This window comes from Lithobates pipiens, unplaced genomic scaffold (assembly GCF_037356315.1).
Source record: "Lithobates pipiens isolate NorthernLeopardFrog02 unplaced genomic scaffold, aLitPip1_a1.2 Scaffold_4, whole genome shotgun sequence".
Classification (NCBI taxonomy): domain Eukaryota; kingdom Metazoa; phylum Chordata; class Amphibia; order Anura; family Ranidae; genus Lithobates; species Lithobates pipiens.
In genome coordinates, this window is record NW_027507852.1 from 2,513,220 (window position 1) to 2,530,788 (window position 17,569).

Below are 17,569 nucleotides of genomic sequence, written 5' to 3' on the forward strand. Positions count from 1 at the left end.
ATCTCAACCCCATAGAAAACATTTGGAGGGAGTTGAAAGTCCATGTTGCCCAGCGACAGCCCCAAAACATCACTGATCTAGAGGAGATCTGCATGGAGGAATGGGCCAACATACTAGCAACAGTGTGTGACAACCTTGTGAAGACTTACAGAAAATGTTTTGACCTCTGTCATTGCCAACAAAGGATATATAACAAAGTATTGAGATTAACTTTTGATATTGACAAAATACTTAATTTCCACCATAATTTGCAAATAAATTCTTTCAAAAATCAGACAATGTGATTGTCTGGATTTGTTTCCACATTTTGTCTCTCATAGTTGTGGTATACATATGATGACAATTACAGGCCTCTCTCATCTTTTTAAGTGGGAGAACTTGCACAATTGGTGGCTGACTAAATTCTTCTTTGCCCCACTGTATTATACATATATAAAAAAAAAAATCCTTACAGCATCACTTACATGGTGCATGCTGATAAAATAGTGTACTCCAACTCTAAAATATAGAAAAATTCTGTTAGAAAATCCGTGGCACATTGTATATTTATTAATACGTACTTCCAAAAATGTTTTTAGCTTTTATCGGTTGAACTAAATAGACTTGTGTCTTTTTTCAGCCAGACTAACAATGGAAGCAAACACACACAAACAAGTGTGAAACGCAGCAAAATGCACAGTAAAAAATGTGCAAACTGCAACACGCCAAAATGTCCAATAGAGGTGTTCGATTTAAAAAAAAAAAAGGTTTTAAACTTAAGCTGTGCTACAGAGGGCCTGTAAGAAATGTGTGAAATGTTTAGCTACCAGTAACAATCAGGAGATGAAATCAATGGCGTATTACCTATTTATGCAACACATAAGCCCCAAGGGATATGGGGCCCACTACGCCCTCACATGGTGCACAACAAATGTTCTGTTTACCCTTCTGAGCCCCCTGCAACTGTGCTTGTCACAGGCACCTGCAGCAGAATTGCTGTTTATCCCAGGAAAGGGACGGGTACTAAAGACCAGTGCAGGGGTAGGCGGACAGTGCTGTGATTGGTATGTGGGTTTCTACCACATAATAGAAACCACGGGGACATTTAAGGATACAGTATATACTATATACAAGCTTTGATTTGTGAAATAATCCTTTATTTAGATTTTCATCTCAAACATTGATAAACAGGAAAACGACATGTATTGTCTGGTACCCAAAAATGTAGTTATACCATCCTAAAGCCAGCCCTAACAATCTTGTCCCTAATTGATCAATTTCCCTCTACTAAAGATCTATAGTAGTGGTGATTGTTGAAGTTCTTCCACCCTTTTCTTTCAGGATTTTCCAATATTTTTAAATGATGTTGAAATATGATGTGATTCTGAATGGTAATGTGACACAAATGGAAATCTGTTACTATTATGCCTCTGGGACCTTCTGAATCAAGGACTGTTCCCTTCAATACTGTTCCTTTCAGTGTCTAATACTGTACCTCCCTGGAATAACCTCTTGCGTTTAGTCTGTCCTCCATCTCCAATAGTCTTTATTTCTTAATCTGTTTATTGCTTACCATGCAACTAAATTGCATGGACTTATTCCGAGTTATGGATTTAAATACTAGATGGGGTTAACAAACTCAAGTCTGATTGAGGTTACACTTGAACAAATGTCACTTATAGACATTTTAAAGCGAACATCGTAAAAAAATTATTGCAGAGCACCATAGATAGATAAGGCTAGAATGAATATGATATTGCACCTTGCCAATATATAGTCGTTACAAAAAGTGTGTCAACTAAATGAAGACAACTTTTAGTTCCTTAGAAAAGTTCTGCTTTGCAAGCTAGCATATTCAGTTTCGTAAATCACATGTAGAAGTGGTTAAATTGGTTATTTTTGTAACACAGCATTTTTAAACATTATTTACAAAAGGAATGTAAACATTTGGTCTTTAGTTAATCTTTCTTGTAAATAATTCCCAGGCCCAGGAAGGGCCTGGAAGCAGCCATGGACATTTTGGGTGGACTGGTTGAGATCTGGTGTCTACTACTGCAGAGTAAAGCAACAGAGAGAGCGGGGGTACAGATATTACTTCTAATTCTTAACCCTGAATGCCAGCAAGGGATCCTGTAAGGGAGAAGGATATTGTACACTTGTGATACTACTCAAATGGGACACATATGCTAATCCAGACACAACCTGGGGGAAGAACAGGCACAAGTGATTGCACTGAGGTCCCAATTTAAAGTAAACGTGTAGCCAGCCTATGAATAGTCAAGTATTTACATATACATAATAAGCAGATAACAAGCTTTAAAATAAACCCTCATTGACTTCTATAGATGCAACCATTATGGAGCCATAAATTCTCAAGATTTGCAGCAGAAACACCAATGTTGTTCAATTTGTTCTCTCAGTAACTCTGCTCCAACTGTTCCTCCTCCCAAGCAAAGAGACAGCAGCCTTCCAGCACTTTAATTTCTAATATAGGTGTCTCCAAACTTTCAAAAAAATGGCCAGTTTACTGTCCTTCAGGCTTTGGGGGGCGGGAGCTGGACTTTTTGCCAGTGGAAATGTGTGGAGGAACAGTGGGGGAAATAATGCCCCATCAATGGTATCAGTGGAAGGAATAGTGCCACATTGTTGGTGCCAATAGGAGGAATAGAGCCTCATTGTTGGTATGAGTGGGAGAAATATTGCCCCATTAATGGTGTCAGTGGAAGAAATAGTACCCCATCAACAGTGTCAGTAGAAGGAATGGTGCCCCATCATTGGTCTCAGTGGGAGGAATAGTGTCCCACGAATGGTGTCAGTGGGAGCAATGGTGCCCCTTCATTGCTGTCAGCTGGTTTAAAAATGTCCTAAGAGTCGGATAAAGGTAAGCAATGGGCCGTATCTGGCCCCCGGGCCACAGTTTGGAGACCACTGCTCTAATATAATTAAACCAAATTAACCAATTCTACCTAGCAGCACTAAATAAAAAGTGTACAACAATATGCTATATGTTGAGCACCATTATTGTGTTTATTGAGGACACATCACTAGACAATGGAACACTAACTTTATTGTATGAACTTTACACAGTGCACATTTGGTTTTATATATTTATCCATTTATATATTACACTTAAGCACTGTGTTGTTATGTGTAAGAGTTTTGCATAATTTCAGTATTGGTTAATGAATTTGGATATATCATTTGTTTGTGAACAGGAAGCATATTGTTGTACACTATTTATTTAGCACTGCTGGGTACAATTGGTTCATTTGGTTCTACTATTATACACACATTTTTACAAGGGTTTTTTTTTTTTCATAGCAGCTGCACAATTCATTCAATTAATATTCACACTTGTTAACATTAATATAACAGCGGAGTGGGGTTTGAATTTTAATTCTCTAATATAGACAAAGAAAGTGTTCTGCGAAGGGAAAGCAGAGGGAGCTAACTTGCTAGGAGAGTGATTAAATCAATTTTGATACACACGGTACTTCAATAAGGACAACTAGGATGGATGGTAGTGAGCTTATCTACAAGTAGGTTTTTGGATTGTCATAGTAAAGTGAAGCAGAATTAAAAAAAAAAGCCCACACATGTTATGGTTATAGTAACTAACCACCAGACTAAGCACATTGCATATATCTATGGAGAAAACATCTTGTTCCTTGTTCACGTGATACAATGCTGCTTCTCCAGACATCTTCGGATGCACAAGCCAGTTTGGGTTCTGTTCCATTCTAGAAGTTTGTCTCCTTCCCAATCTACTAAAGTAATAGAAACACAGAAGGATCTACTATCTGTTTCAGTTCTCAATTAGACTTTGTTTTTTGAAATGCTAATGATCCCTGCCAGACTCACCACCCTTTGCACTTTCATATATATTGAAAGTAAGCCCAGTGCCTTGCAGCCACCAACAATATTTAGACGGTGGCCTTGATTTACACAGGCGCTTAAACATGATGCATTCTAGTCTTATTAATGCTTGAACCAAATGCTAAAATGTTCAACCGTCTGACAAAAAAAAAAACACAAAAAAAATGTGGATACTATGTTACTGGTGGCATACAAAGTTAATAAATATTTAACTTTTCAAACACCACCGATCATTCAGTTTTCAGAGCTCAATGAGCAGAGAGCTGGTTACTGTCAGTCACCACTCTTTGCTCTTCCCCCCTCGCTCGCTGGAGAACTGGGCTGTGGATATGCAGGAGTCGCCGGCTCAACCTATGAGCGGCTTGCTGAGAGGCTAAGCCAGGCATGTGGGCAGATCCCGATTTCATTGTCGCGACCTTGCCTAAGCCTGGATTGGCTCTGTGACGTCAGCCGACAGTGGGTAAACACATTTTTCATTTTCTATCTTGAAACACGGAAATTTAAATTGCTTTTAAGGGCAACACTGCACATACATATGCTTAATTTTTCATAAACTAACCATTCCCTCTAGTATAACATCTGGATTTACAATGTATCCTGAAAGGATAATAGACAGAGTAAGTACTACTATACTATGAAGAAAGTTTTGGCAGCAAATATACCTGATGAATAAGCAATCATTAATGTTATATTTAAAAAATTGAAAACTGAAATTTGATTTGTATTTGCATGTTTTCTTTTGAGACGCTACTGATAAACTCTTTGAATATGCTATAACATCTTACACATCTGTCTTTTTTTCTGTATCCAGTACATGGTTCCCGGTCAACTGGCTACCAGCAATTCTTCTTTCGCAAACTCAACCGTGTATCCAATGACACCTCATGGCTACTCCCAAAAGCTCGGCATTGCGATCCTCTCAGTCGCCTTCATCATTGGTTTCCCAGGGAACGCATTCATCATTTGGTCAATTCTGAACTGCATTAAAAAGTGGTCCGTCACCTGCCACCTCATCTTACATTTGGCCATTGCAGATATCATCGTAATCCTAACAGCACCTGTATTCCTACATCTCCTATCCACTGGCAGCTGGATATTTGGCAATATAATTTGTAAGCTTTGTCATTACATTAGCTGCCTCAGTATGTATTGCAGCATCATCCTTATTACCTCTATGAGCATAGACCGATATTTTGCTGTGTCAAGACCCATGAGCTCTGTAACCGTAAGAACAAAGATGTTTTTTGGAAAAGTCATATTGGCTATATGGGTTTTATCATGCTTGTTAGCCATTCCTATGCCAATTTACCGTGCAACAGAGACTATTAACAACAAAGAACAGTGTAGGCACATTCACAACTCTCCGGCACACATCATTTTTCAATATGTGTTTGAGACAGTGACTGGCTTTATCATTCCATTTACAATCATCATGTCGTGCTACATCTACATTGGACTGAGGCTGCGCAACGCCAAGTTTCAAACCAAACATAAAACAAGTTGGCTGGTGGTGATGATCATAGTGATGTTTGCCATCTTCTGGCTTCCTTACCATGTGGTGAATATGATAGAGGTGTCAGGGGAAGTGTTCTCATCAGACAAGCTAAGAAAACTTGCTTCCCTTGCCAGACCTAATGTCACAGCTCTTGCATTTCTCAGTAGCAGTGTGAACCCTATTTTGTATGTGTTCGCAGGAGGAAGCCTAATTAGAACAGCCGGGGTGGAATTTATGGCCAAGCTCTTTGAAGGAACAGAAATGAATAGTGTTTGGAAGATGTCCAATATTTTTAGGCAAAAGAGTCACGAGGAAACTATGGATTTGGGGAAAACCAATAAAAAGAATGACGGATAACTCCACAACTGACAAAGAGAAGCTATGCTGTGTAAATATAACTTAACTCCATGCTGCAACTCTGCTGATCAACCAGTTCTTTGCAAGCATTTTCCAGTCCTGCCATTCAGAAGTCCTCTGCCAGCATGAATTGTTAGATTCATAGAAAAGAATAATCTGTAAGTAGTACAGATAATGCAGAGCATAATGATCCTGCCATAATCATAGGAGAAAATGTAGCCAATATACCAGCAGAATTGGGACAAAAATACAGTATACGCTTGCACAACAGTCTTCAAAATTGCCATTAAATTGCAAGGGTTTCCCACCTTGGAATTTTCTCTCATTCCCCACATCCTCCCAATATTTGTACTGTACATGCAATTTCATTTTACAAGATGAAGCTGGAAAAATGTGCTCATATTTAAAATGTGTGTGGCTTTGTAGCAGACCTACTGGTCTAATCAAATAAGGTCAGTCTTTTAACTCATCATGGGGTAATTAACTTGTCACTTCACATAAACCTCTGGCAGATCTTCTAATTGCTATATTTCAACACATCAAACTGCCACTGAGATGTAAAGGCCAGTCTAGGCCTCGCTCAAAATGATATCAAAAACCAAAAGCAAACATTTAGACTGCTTTCACACCACACCGCTGATAGCGGCGGCGGTAAAACGCCGCTATGTTTAGCGGCGTTTTACCGCCGGATTTGTGGCGTATTTGCGGCGCATTTCGGCCGATAGCGGGGCACTTTTACCCCCCGCTAGCGGCCGCGAAAGGGTTAAAACCGCCGGCAATATGCCGCAATAGCGGCGTTTTGCCGGCGGCATTACAGCACTGCCCCATTGATTTCAATGGGCAGCAGCGGTGGAGGAGCGGTAAACACACCGCTCCTTCACCGCTCCAAAGAAGCTGCTGGCAGGACTTTTTTCTGACGTCCTGCCAGCGCACCGCTGTAGTGTGAAAGCCCTCAGGGCTTTCACACTACAGACAATGGTGCAGCTTCTTTAGGGCGTTTTTCAGGCGCTATTTCTAACGCTATAGCGCCTGAAAAACGCCCTGGTGTGAAAGGGGTCTTACTGTATTGCAGCTTACCTGTTCTTAGATGTTGTGTGTGCATTTGTTTTTTTTTAGGCTCTCCGTCCTTTATTTTCACATGGTTATCCAGTCAGTAAGGCCAGCCATACACAGAGAAAATTTCTTTTCTGCAGCCAAGCGTCAATTCCCCCATCAACATAGTCATTGCTGACATGGGAAACCCTCCCACGGGGTCCATTGTATTCTCTTGGTGGGGGGGGGGAGCCGGCAAAAGACTGTGATTATTGCTAGGGACTGTACCAGCCGCTAGCGATAATTGCATGTAAACTCCATCAAGCTGGTTGTACCCAAGTTGCCCCGACTTGTTCATGCCCCAACTTAGTTGGGTTAGGCAGAACTCTTTGGTGAGTCAGCCAGACCTCTTGACCTTTGACCTCTGGGTGGACACACCTGCTGACCTTTGACCTTTGGGGAGATCTCTAGTCCAATCCCTGAGTCCTAACCTTGTTCTTCTAACCCTAACATTCTAAGCCTAACCCTAACCCTAACTCTGCCCATACATGATTCGAATCTCAGCCATATCCTGCGGAACTGGTTGAGATTCGAACCGCCTATGGCTGGCTGCCGATGTATCAGTTGGAGGGTTGAGACAAACCATTTAACATGGATAGGGATGTGAACAATAGTAGCTTTTATTTATTTATGCAAAACTTTCATCCCGAAAAAAGAAAAAAAAAGGTTGCTGTAACTCTTTAAAAAGTGTTAGTTTGAAGCCAAACTCCAGCTAACATATGTTAGTCTATCCAAATCTGCTAGTACATCTAACACTACTCTCCCCCCAAGATTAGCAATGCCGTTGTCCAAAGGTGTCACTGTTGCTCCTTTATCCTAGGGGCAACTTTAATACAGGAAATGTGTTACTGGACAGATCACCATGTGAAAACAGAAGGGAAAAAAAAGACCTTAAAAAAAGAAAACTAATGTAGCCACCACATCTAATGACTGGTAAACTGTAATATATAAAACTTTTGGTTTTTGGGTTTAATACCACTTTAACCTATTTTTGCACCTACAACCATCAAAATATGTTTATTGGAACAGTTATACCTACAATACGATTGGTATATCGGTCTACCCAATCCTTCGATTTATAAGACTGTCAGGCTGGTGTCCTTTCTCTATAGCTTGATCACCTCCCTGTCTCCAGTAAGTGACTGGACAGCAGCAGTGGGACAGGGATGTGTCTTACTCCTTCACTCTGCTCTCTTGTGCTGTCAGAATGCACCCTTACCAATTTGCATGCACTTCAAAACAACTGAGCCTTAGGGCCGGTTCACACGGGGGGGGGCTTAAAAGTCTCCCGACTCTGAAGCCGCCCTATACATCGCAACTTCAGTGCGGCTTGCAAAACAACTTCTGTACAGAAGTCAATGCAAGCCGCTCCGAAGTCGCCCCAAAGCAGTACAGGAACCTTTTCTAAGTCGGAACGACTTGAGTCGCTCCTATTAGAACGGTTCCATTGTACTGAATAGAGCGTGACTTGTTAGCCTGACAAGTCGCCTGACAAGTCACCCCTGTGTGAACTGGCACTTACGCAAGTTGCATGAAACTATTTTTTTAACAAGCACCCAACTACATAAAAAGGGTGTTTTTTTTTGTTTGTTTTTTTGTTTTTTTTTTACTTTTGTCTATAGTTCAACTAAAGCGTAAGCTGCTTCCAAACATTCCAAGACACACTGTCACTTCACTGGACTGCATGAGTTCTTTTGTATTTATTTATTTATTGTATGTTATATTAAGAAAATCACAAACATATTTTTATTTTAGCCTTGAACAGCCTTGGGAATGTTTAGAACCCTTGCCAGGTCTTTATTACTGTCTGTGTGTCTCTGCCAGGTATTTTCACCCCTCTAAGGCACACTAGGAGCAGAAAAAAACGTCAGTTAGCTGGAAAAACGTGGTACAAAAAACGCAAATTGAGAGCATATTGTACAAAGTTTAGGCGAGTGTATGAGAGTTTATGACTGTTTGAGTTTACAGGCATTTTTTGCACTTAACAACACTCCTCTCTGTAAAAACAAATAAAAAAAAAAAAGTTGAAACTTGACATTCACAAGAGATAACAGGAATTTAGGAGCGATTGACATTTTTAAGCCCCATACACACTATCAATTTTTCTGCTGAGTTTTTCCTTCGGATTTACCAAAACCATATAATATGAGGTGAAACCTTAGGAGTTTCAATGTGTATGCAATCAGGCAGGCCCTTGCACTACATGGTTTTGGTAAACCTGAAGGAAAAAATCAGCAGGAAATTTGATAGTGTATATGGGGCATTACAGCTCCTAAAGTTCTCTAGAAAACGCGACGAGAAGGTGAAAAAAAAACTTCAAAGTGTGCATGGAATCTAAGTTGGCGAATCCAATATTTTATATTGCTATTACACAACTGAAGTTGAGGGAAAATCATTAAATGGGAATACCTGTTCTAGTGGCAGCAGTCTTTAGGCTTGAGTGCTTTTTTGCTGTGCGTTTTGCGCTTTTGCACATGCGCTTTTACTGCGATTTTGCCGTGATTTGCGTTTTGCATTTATTATCTTATTATAATTATTATTTTTTCTTTTTGTTTTCTTTTTTTCTTTTGGGCAGATTAAAAAAAGCTGACAAAAGCATAGATGTGAATATATCCTATAGGAAACCATGTTAAATGAACTGTAGTATGTTTCTGCAAAAAGCACCAAAGAAACACATGGGTGTGAACCAGGCCTTAATAAATGGCCTCCTACTACACCTAGGACACTAGACTTAAGCCTCGCACACAGGATCAGATTTTTAGACTGGAATTGTGTGATGACAGGCTGTTGGTGGAAAACCTGACCGTTTGTACGCTCCATCGGACAATTGTTGGCGTATTTTCCGCTGACAAATGTAGGATGGCAGGCTTATACATTTTCCACGAACAAATGTCTGTTGTCGGATTTTTCCAATCGTGTGTACGAGGCTTTAAAGTAGAAGTTCACCCAAATCCTAACTAATTTTAACCTACTCAGCCACATTCTACATTAAATCTATCTAGCCCTGTAAAGAAGAAATTGGTGTACTTACCTGTTCTGCAGCTGCTTCGGTCCCACGCTCGACTGTATGCAGCGGCAACAGTATGTAGGCGTGTGCAGGAGAAGTAGCAGACAACAGAAGCCCCATACTAAGTCTATGGGTTACATCAATTCCCAGGCATTTACCAGCCATTGTCGGTCCTCTCCTGCACACAGCATCCGCTGCCGGAGACCGGATTGGCTTCAGAAAAGGTTTATATATAGCGATTTCTTCTTTATAGGGATAGCTAGATTAGGCATAGAATGTGGCTGCAAAAAGGTTTACAGTTAGGTTTTGAGTGAACTACTTCTTTAAACGCTTGCCGACAAGCCGCCGTCATTATGCTGAGGCAGGTTGACTCATTCCTGCGACTCGCCATAGGTGTAGATCGGCTTGTGAACTTAATTTTGTGGGCGTGCATGCCACCATTGGCCAGCGGGGGAGCAAATCAGCTGGTCCGGTGGATTCGATGTCTGCCAGCCACCCACGATGGTTCCCCGTAGTGACAGAACGGGGATCTGCCTGTGTAAACAAGGCAGATCTTCGTTTGGACAGGGGAGATCATACAGATCCTGTCTATCTGCTAAGCAGTAAGATGGATCTGTGTCTTTCCCCAGTCACACAGTCCCCCATACAGTTAGAAAACACAAACAGGGAACACATTTAACCCCTTGATCGCTCATAATGTTAACCTTTTCCCTGCCAGTGTCATTAGTGCAATGACAATGCATATTTTTTAGCACAGATTACTGTAATAATGGTTCCCAAAAAGTGTCAAATATGTCAGTTACAGTGCCTTGCGAAAGTATTCGGCCCCCTTGAACTTTTCAACCTTTTGCCACATTTCAGGCTTCAAACATAAAGATATAAAATTTTTATTTTTTGTGAAGAATCACCTACAAGAACTCATGAAGGATCTGAACAGGGGGCACAGAGAGGAGTCAGAGAGGACAGTGGGAGCTAGTACTGCTGGGCAAGCCTTCAGGGGCGAACCACCGGTTTGCAGCCAGGAGGGCTGGTCAGTGACATGGGCAGTCGGGAGGACTGGAGAGGCATGCCAGAGAAGACTGAAAGGAAACAATCAGAGCTGGGTGTGCAACCAGGGAGGATTGCAATGTCACGGGCAGTGAAGTCGGGCAGCTGCAGCCAGGAGGGCTGGGCAGGGCCTGAAGAGGGGTTACTGGGAGCAGTAGTCCACCATAGGACAGCTAGCACTAAAGACTTCCTATTCTATTTTTGCTACACTAAAAGGCAGTTGCTGAGGCTTGACTGAGTCAGACTTGAGCCTAACCATGTGCTAGCTGTGCCTAGAGTCAAGTGTTGTGCAGGAGAGAGAGAGTAAGTCTTCAAGCAAGATATGTGCTGGAGGAGACTGGAGTAGCCAAGTGTGTATAGTTGTCCCAACTGATTAATATACAACCAACCAATTGCTTGTTCTACTGGGCATTTCATATGCTCCTATCCCTATACAAGTTCAAATCCCTCAATAAAAATACAAAACAGTCACATAGACTGTTCATTGTCTTAAAAGTGACTGAGTTAATGCCGGCCTGGGTTAGGGTGACAGGTGGGCCACATTACTCAGCAGCCCCTATGGGGGTTCCGCTACAGCATCAAAACAACATACAGTCAAGTAGAAAGCATGTACATGTACAAATGCACATACAAAAGTGAACAACAAAGCAACCAGAACAAGTGAAGAAAAAAGGGGCGTGTGGGGACCCTCTTCTCACTTTTCCAAATGTGGACTGAAACAACATCTGTTGTTTTTGGCGGATTTGCAGCTGCGAGCCCGCCCACCCTCCACAGGACACATCGGCCCATCTGCTCCCTCCCCAGTCATGTCACATCTCAGACAGGTTCTGAGTGCATTTCTGGTTTATCAACAGATACTTTTCTATACTTGTAGGGTATTTTAACCCCATCAAGTGTAAAACAAACGTTAATGCCTAAGCACAATTTTGCAACTTTAACATGTGTTAGTAAAACTGTGCATATCGTCACACCTACTTTGTGCATCCAGGTGGATTATACCTTGTTTTTTTTTCAAGACAAAATGTGCTTTCATTTGGTTTTAAGTGGTAATGGATATCTCTTGATTTTTTTTTTTTTTTTTTTTATTATCATAGGAAAACTGTCCCAAAATAGTAAAAAAACATATATACACATATATATAGATAGATAGATACACACATATACATACATACACATTATATATATATATATATATATATATATATATTTTTAGCTGTATATTTCTTGTTACTACCATAATTTACCACCAAAGAACAGTCCAAAATAAATAATTTTGTCCTGGATAGATAGATACACACATATACATACATACACATTATATATATATATATATATATATATATATATATATATATATATATATATATATATATATATATATATATTTTAGCTGTATATTTCTTGTTACTACCATAATTTACCACCAAAGAACAGTCCAAAATAAATAATTTTGTCCTGGATGATGGCAGTAATACAACATATGTGTATGTATCCGGTTTATAGCCCAACAACAATAGTGCACATTTTTCTTTTTTTTTAATCCTGCCTAAAATACACAGACACTGGCACTAACTAACACTGATACTAATTAAAAAATGCTTTTTAAAATAAAATCCTTCCCAAAATATACTGACCTTGACCCAAATACTAACCCTGGCACTGACCTTGGTCTAGCTATTATTTATTCATTATTAATATTATTATATATATTTTTACGCACAGTTATTTTTTTGTTTTTTCTCTGCAAGGAGAGAGGGAGATACAATGCATCTCCCCCCTCTATTCACAGAGAAAGAAAGAGTGGCAGGCTTCACAGTGACCAATCACTGTGATAGCCAATCAGAAGCTATCACAGCGATCAGGTGACCGGGAACCAGAGGCACCAGTTGTTAGTACAGGACCCGGGTCTCCCGTTAAGACGCTGAGCGACATGCTCCCAGCACAAAGACAGATACGCTTATATGCCCCCCCACTGGAAAAAAAAGCCCAGTCCAGTGGGTCCACATATATGCGTACTGTCGGCGTGAAGGGGTTAACTGATAAAACATAGAAATGTGCATATAATGAAGGGAACCATATTTTGATTTTGCTTTGCCATACAATTCACAGACACCAAAAGTTAAAGGCATTATAGACCTTTCTACCTGCTTCTTGTGTTTTTTAACCTGCATAAAATATGGATTTCTCATGTCATTTCATAGTGTGATTTGTTGGCCAGTATGCAGATATAAGTATAGTTGAGTAAATCTTTAAATTCCTGTGTCAGAAATTTCCATTTGTTTGAATCATGAGGCATGTTTAATACATGGACCTTGTCCGTAATCTAAAAGCCAATACTTTCTGTGAAGAAATTGCATGTCCCACAATCCCTGGGTCTTTCAGCCCTGTACTTGTTCGGGTGAAAGCAATTAACAGAGCTTACAGTGCGGGAAGAGATATGGTTATTTTAAAAATATTTGTGATGTAATACAGAGAAATTACTAGGCATGCAAGTAGTTGCTTCTCCTATTGGTGAATAGGGACAAGCTAGGTGAATGAATACATGAGCATAGGGAATCAATCAGCAACATGTGAGCCCATCATTACAAAGTAAGGCAAAAAAATGATACAGGGAATGGACCTACCAGTTCCCGACCAGCCGCCACAGATAGCTCCCCTGCACAAAATGACATACCGGTGTGCCAGTCCATGCACTAGTTTTTGTGGGCGCGTGCCCACCCCTGGAGGCACGCACCCACCGTGTGCCACAGGAGCTCGCCCACAGGGTCGGTGGTCTCGATGTCCGTCGGGCACCTGATCGTGGGAAAGAGAAGCAGAATGGGGATATGCCTTTGTAAACTAGTGCTCAGGAACAGTGATCTCTCTGTACTCCCAGTTAGTTAGTTCCCATACAGTTAGAAACACCTCCCTAGGGGCCACTTAACCCCTTGAGCGTATCCGGTGCTAACCCCTTCCCTGCCAGTGTCATTTATACAGTGATCAGTGCATTTTTATAGCACTGATCACTGTATTGGTGTCACTGGTCACCAAAAACTGTCAATTAGGGTCAGATGTGTCCCCCACAATGTTACAGTCCCACTAAAAATCGCAGATTGCCACCATTACTAGTAAAAACAATAATAAAAAAAAAGTCCTATATTGTAAACACTATAACTTTTGCGCAAACCAATCAATATACGTTTATTGCGATTTTGTTTACCAAAAATATGCAGCAGAATACATATTGGCCTTATTAACTTATGAATAAATTCGTTTTTTTATATATTTTTTTTGAATATGTATTATAGCAGAAAGTAAAAAAAAATATATATATATATATATATATATATATATATATATATATATATATATATTTTTTTTTTTTTTTTTAATACAAACGTTCTTTTATTTAGTATAAAAAAAAAAAGGCATATACAGAATCTGTCAGGGTGCAACCCAGGTGTTAATGCATACATTGTTCACAAAAGGTATAGTTCACAGCTTGTAATAATCAGTGCAGGGGCAGCTGCACTGAAAAGGTTTAACGTATGGTGCGCCCCTTCAGCATAGCCATTAAAACCAAAAAACAGAAAAGAGATGTAACTAAAAAAAAGGAGAAAAACTAACAAAATCTGAACAAGGATACACCCTCCCAGCTCTACATGACAATAAGGTAACATCGAGTTATCTGGGTTAGATATGGAACGTTGCCAATGTCACTATTGCCTTAAATTAATTTTAATCTACCTCCAGGGTCACAATATCTTAAAAGGCGGTGTAACTCTAAAACTGTGGGGAGGAGGGAGATAAGAAGCGATTATAACACATTGGGACCCAATTTACTGCAGCACCCGATACGAGGACCAGTTAGACCAGCCGAGGTTCCCTACCCCTGAGTTAGACCATTTGTTGGTGAATAAGTGCATAGTGTCCTTAATCGTGTGGTGGATTTGTTCCATGAGAAAGATGGTCTCTGTCCTCTGTAGCACTTGGGGACAAAGAACTGACTGAGATAGCCAATTTAGGGCTATGGCCCACTGAATAGCAAAAAACAGGGTTTTAACTAGTTTCATGGTAGGAGGGGGTAATTCTGGGATCGGTGTGAATAATAAGCATATTGGTGCTGTTAGCGTGATCATGGATCCAGTAATCTGTGTTATTCTGGAGGTTTCCTGGTTCCAAATGTGTTGCAGGGTGAGGGCAGCTCCAGAAAGTGTGAAGCAAGGTGCCAGAGCTCTGACAGTCTCTGAAGCAAGTCCCTGGGACACCGGGATAGAATTTATGAACTCTGTCTGGAGTGAGGTACCACCGTGTGTGTAGTTTCACCACAGTCTCTTTCAAAGCTATGGAGCGGGTGCACTTATGCATATTTTGTAGCATGTCATAGCCCTTGTACACACGGTCGGACATTCCGACAACAAAATCCGTTGGATTTTTTACGACGGATTTTGTCCAAAACTGGTGTTGCATACATACGGTCAGACAAAGTTGTCGGAAAATCCGATCGTTCGTAACGTGATGACGTTATTTAGTTGCAATGGGACTACGTTCAGGCTAGTAGCCAATAGCTTTGGTCTAGGAATTTGATCTGAGCATGCGTGGCAGTTTGTCCATTCGGAATCCTCTACAAACGATCGGACAAAGTCCGATCAGATCATGTTGTCTGAAAATTTTTATATCCAGCTCTCAAACTTTGTTGGTCGGACATTCCGACGGAAAAAGTCTGATGGAGCCCACACATGGTCGGATTATCTGACAACACGGTCCGATCAGACATTTTGCGTCTGAATGTCCGACCGTGTGTACAAGGGTTAACAAGTCTTCTGTTCTATCCTATAATGGGAGTGGCAGTGAGCATGTATAGAGAATCAAAAAAATGTCTGATTTTGAGAAACTTGTAAAACCCTTCTCTTGAAATGTCAAGCTGCTCCTGGAGTTGAGTGAAGGAGTAGAATAATGTGTCATGTGTTAGTGCTTTAAGTGTTGTGTGTTTAAGCTTTTGTTCCCACCAAAGAAACTTTATAGGTGAATCTTATGCTGGAGGGAATCACATGTCTCCCATAAATGAAGATGGGGGGGGGGTCTGTCGGAACAAAGTTTATAGGTTTGGTGGTATAGAGACCATAAATGAATAGTTTGACCTACAATGTTGTTAAGTGCTCCAACTTGTCTAGGATTGAGGCCTACCTGCCAAAGAAGACCCAGGATATAAAAAGAGCGGACAGAGGTGATCTCACACTGAAGCCAGGGAATCTTATCTGGAGCAGCATGCCATTGTGCTGTCTGCGCTAATCTGGCCGATAAATAATAGAGCCACACATCTGGCAGGCCAAGTCCTCCACGTGACATGGTCCTGTGTGTGTGAGTAGTTTGCCATATCTGGGGCGTTTGTTATTCCAAACAAATTTATTGATGTCTCGTTGGATCAGTATTAAGGTTTGGCGGGACACATATAGGGGAAGAGCTCTGCAGAAATACAACAATTTTGATAGTATAGACATTTTAATGGCTGTAACTCTTCCTAGCAATGAAAAATTGAATGAGGACGTAACCATTGTTTGACCTTAGTAAAAGCCTGTGGGTAGTTGGCATTGTATATTGTTCGGAGTGAGGGGGCCAAGCGTACCCCTAGATATAGGAGGGTGCTATTTGATAGGAAGAAGCCAAATTTATCTTTAAGGCTAGAAGTGACTTGTGAAGCGATATTGATAGGAAGAGCTGAACATTTTGCTAAATTAACGCCAAGCCCTGAGAAGGTGTGAAATGATTTTAGTGTGATTAGTAAGTTAGGGAGTGAAACAACCGGGTCAGGTAGGAACATCATCAGTTAGGAGTTAGCATGCCTGCAAATATATACCAAAATATCACCTCCGTAACAACTTGTTTAACTCCAGTCTGTTGGTCTTTGATGGCACCCCCGAACTCAAACACATATTCCACCAATACACTGCGGGATCTTTTTCCACACAATAGGCCTCCAGAGGATAATCAGTTCGGAGACAACCCCTTTCCCGTAGTGCAACCATTACAGTATTCCGGCTAACCTTTCGCTGGAATACACCGGAGGGGCACATACTACCAATGAGAACGATCACAATGCCAAAACAAAATGGTACAATATCCCTCATCGCCCCCCTGTTTTGCAGCCAATGGCACTAATGAACCTACCTGCAATGTGCTGCAATGTATAAAGTATAATTGCGCACACACCGGTTGAAGGCGGCGCAACACACAAAAACATCCAAGCCATGTATGATTGAATCAGGGACCAACGTGTCTCTACCCACCCCCCCCCCCCCTCCGGTAAAGAACTAAACATCTAACCATGGCCCACTAAATTGAGCAACCCATGGGCAGGCATTGATCCAAGTAAAAAACTCCTCTTGCCAGCATCTATCCAGAAGCCAAAGCTCTCTGAATAAACTGTAAGCAAGTGGAACACAGATTACTAGTTTGCCATAGGCACCCCTTTTCCATCACACCAGCCCATCTTATAGCTGTGTACATGAAGTATCGGACACAGTGCACCGCATCGAATTATGACAGAACTCTTTTATTTTATTTTTGACAGATAAGTGGGGAAACGAGGAGAAACTTGTTTGGTTCCTTCTCAGGCACCACCCCCGCTGAAGACACCATTAAAAACCTCAGGGGCAAGCAGCCTCGCCATTTTCTTATCCGGGTATATACTTATGAAAGGCTGCAACCTTTTCACTCTCTTCCAAAAGTCATCCCTT

The 17,569-nt window shown here is 40.9% G+C and overlaps 1 protein-coding gene across 1 annotated transcript in view; it reads left to right on the forward strand.

The window, feature by feature from the left end:
• Positions 1–11,920, forward strand: part of LOC143956693 (leukotriene B4 receptor 1-like) — a 35,982-nt gene extending 24,062 nt beyond the window's left edge. The window contains exon 3 of the mRNA XM_077466891.1: positions 4,667–11,920. Coding sequence (XP_077323017.1) covers positions 4,667–5,707 — 1,041 coding nt within the window. The 3' untranslated portion in view covers positions 5,708–11,920. The remainder of the gene's footprint in view (positions 1–4,666) is intronic.
• Positions 11,921–17,569: the final 5,649 nt, after the last annotated feature.